This window comes from Uranotaenia lowii, unplaced genomic scaffold, assembly GCF_029784155.1.
Source record: "Uranotaenia lowii strain MFRU-FL unplaced genomic scaffold, ASM2978415v1 HiC_scaffold_213, whole genome shotgun sequence".
Lineage (NCBI taxonomy): Eukaryota > Metazoa > Arthropoda > Insecta > Diptera > Culicidae > Uranotaenia > Uranotaenia lowii.
This window is the reverse complement of record NW_026598106.1, coordinates 47,547-54,517: the sequence shown is the minus strand read 5'-3', so window position 1 is coordinate 54,517 and position 6,971 is coordinate 47,547. Positions and strand designations below refer to the sequence as shown.

Genomic DNA, 6,971 nt, shown 5'->3' with positions numbered 1-6,971 from the left:
AGAAACCAGACGTTCTCACATTTCTGAAAACGTCGCCTTGTAGAATTTTTAGCTGAGTGGAAATCACAACACATTGCTGAACAGCACAAGTGTTAATTTCCACTCCAAACTAAATTTATTGCATACGTCTTATTCTCACAGAACAAAGAACGACGACCCCCGTCGTCGCCACCTAAAAGAATTTCCAAATTGCAAAGAGCGACGACCCATGTCGTCGTCAACTAAATCATTAAACTCGAGGTAATCTGATCCTTGCCTAGCCAGCTTACACGATTCCATCGTTGCCACACAGGGCGCTAACCGCCAGCCAATATGGCTTGCACATGCATCAATATGCTCGATAGTTGTCAAGCGCATCGATTGGACAGGCGCGTCTCTCTCTCTTTCTTAGTTATGCCGCGTCGTTTTCTCTCACCAGAAATCGACTGCCGATTGGTTAATTGCAAAAGTTTGGCAACTCTAAGCGCCTCCTAGTTGAGTAGACTAAGAACGATGTTGTGTAGAGTTAAGGTGCCGTCGATTCTAAATTAATCAATAAACGACATTCTAGTAACAACACTCAATCGTAACACAAGTGTTCTTCACTCATCGTATCACCATACTTGTACTCAACCAGCAGCACATTTTATTACATGGCTGACCGGTGACACGGAGCCCATCAGGCCTTCTCCAGTGATTAAGAAAATTGAGCAAAGTTATAGTAAAAGAGTGATAAGTGACAATGGGTAATACTAAATTGCAGCATGTCTAGCCATACTTAGAAATCCAGATCTTATCGCCTGTTGCGACCTAACACACGGTAATCCTCTTCGACAGGAAGGAGACGCGGAGCCAGATGCCGAAGGTGTCAGGAGAATCGACCCTAACAATGCCGAAGCTGTTTTTGGGGAAGTCATGAGTCGAATTAGAGGAGACGCTGATTCCAGGCCATATGTAACTCCAGTGGCTGCCTACGCGTGTGTAGTGACTGCGGTAGCGAAGAAGGGCATTGTGACGACCCAATGTCTGGAAAAGATAATGGAGGGGGTTAGGTCAGATCTGGGACGTCAGATCTCTTTGTCAGTAGACCTGATTCGCCGTTATTACGACCGATTTCCGATTGTATTCACTGACAACAATGTGGCCGAGAGATTTAGAGCCATAGAACAAATCATACCTGAAGAAAACATGAGACTTCGGATAATCGTACGGCAAGCAGCCCTCTCCGGATTGACCTGTGTAACCCTGATCAAGAAAGCTATGGATCTTGTTCCCAATTTCCCATGGGGACGGGTTATGGGTCTCTTCCCAGGAGAGGCGAGAGTGGCTATGAATGCCTTCCGCTTGATAGATCGCAATCCGTACTACGGATTCGTTCACTCCCTTGAAGGAATATCGGCGAATAAGTACAGAAATCTAGCCTGGATCGCGAGAGAAGCGTTAGTGAAGTACCAGGGGGAGTCGGAACTAAGGGCCTATATGGGTCTACCACGCACGTGTCAGTACCCGGACCGTGTCCAAGCGATCTTCGACGCGTATGAGATACAACAAGGGGATGCTGGAAACGCGCTTGCAGATGATCAGCTTGTGAGAGAGCTTCAAGAAGCGTCCGCCAATTATGCCTACTGACGTATCATATTTCCATATAAGTTGCATTTCTGTATTACTCTTATATACTTATTTACGATAATTAGTTCATTAAGGCGTTTAATCCACAGGTTTTACCAATTTAATACTACTATAATCAATATAATTCTACCGATTAATAATAGATGTGACATGTGGATTTCACATGTCATTTTCATGCCTTCCAATTCTTACATCCTCAGCAGACCACACCAGTGAGAACATGCTGAGAAATTTATTACTAACCGGCATTGAACCTTCAGTTCAATGCCTGCACAAAATTCAGCATCAGCATTTACTGCGACGAACGAAAGTGTCGCATTTCAAATTTACTGAACCTCGCTGTTACCATGTGTGCGGTCATAGCTTTTCGAGGTTTCTGTCTTTGTCTCTTTCGCATGTACATCGATCACGGATTGGTGATCGTGTACATGGCTTTTACATAGAACGGTGCTTCAGGCGTCTCCAGTAGGAACCTTGTCAAGAACTTATCGAACAATAAAAAATCAATCTGAATCCAACCTTCAACGGAGTAAAATCGTATCATGGCAATACCGTGACAAGAGCCAAGTGTCAAAAAAAAAAAAAAAACCAAGTCCAGGTGTTAGAAATTTGTGATCTAGTGTAAAGTGTGCATCAGTGTGCGAACAGCGACTAATAATGGGAACAGGTGCATCAAAACCTAGTGCATCAGTGTCGGGAGATAAAGATCTCACCATTATAAACAATCAGGAAACCCATAGCGATTTTCACGAAGATCATGCGCTCAAACTGAACATCATCTTAGTGCTAGTTACAATCCAGCTAGTGTTTGTAATTTACAAAATTTGGCACAAAAGAGTGCAGAAAAAAACGATCCTAAGTGTAAAAGCAATGGCAGATCTAGACAAAGTCTAACAAGAAAGGCAAAGTCCAGAGAAAAAAAAGGGACAAACAAAAAAAAAAAAAAAAAAAACAGTGCTAAAATGAACAGTGTGGCAGTAGCTGAAATATCAAAAGAGTAAAGTGTACACGAGTGACAGAGCTAGTAACGCTCCACCAAAGGGATAACCGGCAACTAGGAGCGTCCCCACCGAAGGGTCAACCGGCAACTTGGAGCGGCCCCAACAAAGGGATAACCGGCAACTAGGAGCGTCCCCACCGAAGGGTCAACCGGCAACTCGGAGCGGCCCCAACAAAGGGATAACCGGCAACATGGAGCGTCCCCACCGACAGCCACCACAGTAACCGGAAACCTGAGTAGAGCAAAAGCGCAGTTAGTATGCCAGCGGCTAACAACAAAACCAACAACAAAACCGACAAACGTGAGGTAGGACAATGTTATAGAAAACTGTAAGTAAGAAAAAATCATAATAGTGTAACAAAAATGACAGCAGAAAACAGAATTAAATAATAATATTAATTTATGGACCAAGTAGATTCACTACTGGCAGATTTGTCGAAAATCTTAGTTAACCTTAAGAAAAATCCTAATCGAAGATACAGGAGAGCAACGTTATTGAACAAACTAAACCAAAGTAGAATCTATTACAACGAAATATTAGATTTAATAGATCTCTTTGGGGGAACCAAACAGATTTTTTTTATAAAGTCGGCAAGGTTACTGTACGGCGAAATAAAAACTTTAATAGATTCAAAGCTTGATCGAAATCATCTGATTTCATTTAAGACCTTAGCAAAAGTGTCGTTATCATTTTTACAGTTACATAAAAGAAACATGGCAAACCCAAAGGTAGACGTAAAATTGGGTACGACGCTGATTCAAATGTATGATGGCGCACCACAGCATTTGGATGCTTTCATTGACTCCGTAAATTTATTCAATGACACGGTACAAAGTGATTTTGCTGCAGCCACGGCCGCACAAATACAAACAGCTCAAGTTACCGTAGTGAAGCTCATAAAATCACGGCTAACAGGCGTAGCCCGGCAAGTAATTGCAGGAGCCGATGATTTACAAGGCATCATAGACGCAGTAAAACAACACTGCGAGTCAAAAATTACTTCGGACAATGTTCTGGCCAAGCTAAAAGCAACCAGACAAAAAGATTCAATTCAAACTTTTTGTAACGAAGTTGAAACTTTAACAACACAACTTAAATCATGCTATGTAAGGGAAGAAATCCCAGCAAACAGAGCCAACACGATGGCAACCAAAAAAGGAGTCGAGGCTCTAATAAGCGGTAGCAAGAATACCGACACAAAACTTATTTTGAAGGCTGGGACCTTCAACAAAATTAATGACGCAATTCAAAAGGTGATGGAAAATAATGAAATCACCAGTAACAACAATTCACCTGCTACAAATGCTCAAATTTTAACAGGTCGAGTAAGCCACCCAAGAGGGCGTGGAACAAACCACAGAGGACGTGGTAATTATTCAAACTTTTACCAACATGATCGACACGTTAGGTACCAAAACTCGCCCCATAATCGTGGAAATTTTTCAAACCAGAGGGGTCATTGGTCTCATCGAGGTAATTTCTCGAATCAAAGAGGCAATTGGACTCAGCGTGGACGGTATCCATCGAATATGTTTTTAGCACACCAAGGCGGTGCACAATATCAGCCGCCAGCGCACCAGGCAATTCAAATGCCGTTGCATCCACACATTCAAATGCCACAGCAACAACATATTCTACAGTCAACAAATGGAAATATCCACCCTTTAGGGGTACAGCTGGGGCAGCATATACAATAAATGTGTCTGCCACCAATTACGTCCAACTGATGGTTGATATGTCCGATGTGCAATTATCATTCATTGTTGATTGCGGATCTGATATATCAGTTGTCAAATGTGGATTATTAAGAAAAACTCAGATTTATTATCCAAGCCAAAAATGTGACATAGCTGGAATTGGCCATGGAAACGTAAGTACAATGGGTACTACGCAAACAAATATCATATTAAATGATATTAAAATACCTCAGATGTTTCACATAGTAAGAAACGATTTCCCGATTCCTACTGATGGAATCTTAGGGAGAGATTTTCTAGTAAACCATAAATGCAATATAGATTATGATTCTTGGCTTCTCAAACTGACAAACAATTTTGAAACATTTACAATTCCAATAGTAAACAAGCAAGTCAACTCAAATCTTATACCAGCTAGGTGTGAGATAATCAAACAACTTGAAAACATTAACATTCAGGAAGACAGTGTAATTTTTTCAGAAGAAATATTCCCAGGAGTATTTTGCGCTAATACTCTGGTAAATAAAGGCAATTGTAATGTTAAAATTATTAATACTACAACTAAGGAAGTTTTATTACCGGCAAACTTCTATCCCAAACATGAACCCCTATCAAATTTTTACTTTTGTGCTATTTCAAACAACACAAACAAAGAAAATATTAGCGAACGAGCTCAGAAACTGAAAAATGAACTGAAACTTGAAAACAGTGATCCTCATATCAGAGATAAACTTGAAAACCTTTGCATTGAATTTAATGACATATTTTCGCTTCAAGGTGATTTGCTTACGGAAAACAATTTTTACGAACAAAGTATAGCTCTCAATGACCAAAAACCGACATATATTAAAAACTATAGATTGCCAGAATCTCAAAAAAATGAAATTAATGAACAAATACAGACCATGCTTAATGAAGGGATAATTCAAAATTCAACCTCACCTTACAACTCGCCTATTTTACTTGTTCCAAAGAAATCAAATTCAAATGGAAGTAAAAAATGGCGTCTTGTAATTGATTACCGTCAACTGAACAAAAAAATAACCCCAGATAAATTTCCACTCCCGCGGATAGATGAAATTTTGGATCAATTGGGTCGTGCAAGATACTTTTCTACACTCGACCTAATGTCTGGATTTCATCAAATCCCATTAGACAAAAATTCCAAAAAATACACAGCCTTCTCCTCTGATAAAGGCCATTTTGAATTTAATAGGCTTCCATTCGGTCTAAACATAAGCCCTAACTCCTTTCAACGCATGATGTCCATCGCGTTAAGCGGTCTACCTCCAAACTGTGCATTCCTCTACATAGATGATATTATCATAGTAGGATGCTCAATTAATCACCATATAGCAAATTTACGCGAAGTGTTTCAGCACTTAAGAAAATCCAAACTTAAATTAAATCCATTTAAATGCCATTTCTTCAAGAATGAGGTGACTTATTTAGGACACCATATTTCGAGAGATGGCATACAACCCGACAAAAGTAAATATGATACTATTCGAAACTACCCAGTACCGAAGAATTCAGATGAAGTTCGGCGATTTGTTGCTTTTTGTAATTACTATCGTCGCTTCATCAAAAATTTTTCAGATATAGCCAACCCTCTAAACAAATTATTACGCAAGGATTCAATATTCAAATGGAACGAGGAGTGTCAGAAATCATTCGACACTCTTAAGATGAAATTATTATCACCAAATATTTTACAGTTCCCCGATTACACAAAAGATTTTATTATCACTACAGATGCGTCCAAAGTAGCTTGCGGAGCAGTACTGGCTCAACGTTTTGGAGATTTTGAATTACCAATTGCATTTGCCAGCAAGGCTTTTACAAAAGGTGAATCACACAAATCAACAATCGAACAGGAACTGACCGCCATACATTGGGCCATCGAGTATTTTAGACCATATATCTATGGCCGGAAATTCGTTATACGTACTGACCATAGACCACTAATATATTTATTTTCACTTAAAAACCCCTCATCCAAACTCACACGTATGAGATGGGATTTGGAGGAATACGATTTTAAGGTAGAATACATTAAAGGTAGTTCAAATGTGTTATCTGATGCGTTATCTAGAATTCAAATAACGTCAGACACACTAAAAAACATGTATTTAGTAACTAGATCTATGGCAAAGAAAAATGCTGCTACAACAACTACCAGCCAGACACAGAAGCCTGATCAACTTCACGTGTACGAAGCTGTCAGTAGTTTAGAAGCATTCGACTTGCCAAAATTAACATTTTCATATAATAATGATAAAACATCGATAAATATGATAATATACGATAAAAAATTCCGGAAGAGACTAACTCCAACGTTAGCTCTAGCAATAGAAAATCCCGAAAACTTTAGAATAGAATTAGAAAAAGTTTTAAAAATAATCGATGGCAGGCCTGCCGATAATTCAAATACGAAAGCAACATATCCAAGAAAGCTAGCAATACAAACAAACGACATTATATTCACACATGTTGATTTAAATTCATTTAAAAGTTTCGGTAATGCAGTTCTTAGGAACGCTACCATATTAATTTACGAGAAACCTGTTGAAATAAAAACATCGGAAGAAATTAAAAACATATTAAAACAATACCATGACTCTCCGACGGGAGGTCATCCAGGTATAAATAGATTATACAAAAA

The 6,971-nt window shown here is 39.3% G+C and overlaps 1 protein-coding gene across 1 annotated transcript; it reads left to right on the top strand.

Moving 5' to 3' along the window:
- Positions 1-1,330: 1,330 nt before the first annotated feature.
- On the top strand, positions 1,331-4,360 carry LOC129759624 (uncharacterized). Its single transcript, XM_055757117.1, has one exon. The coding sequence runs from the start codon at positions 3,011-3,013 to the stop codon at positions 4,304-4,306; it is 1,296 nt and encodes a 431-aa protein (XP_055613092.1). The 5' UTR covers positions 1,331-3,010; the 3' UTR covers positions 4,307-4,360.
- The last annotated feature ends 2,611 nt before the right edge of the window (positions 4,361-6,971 follow it).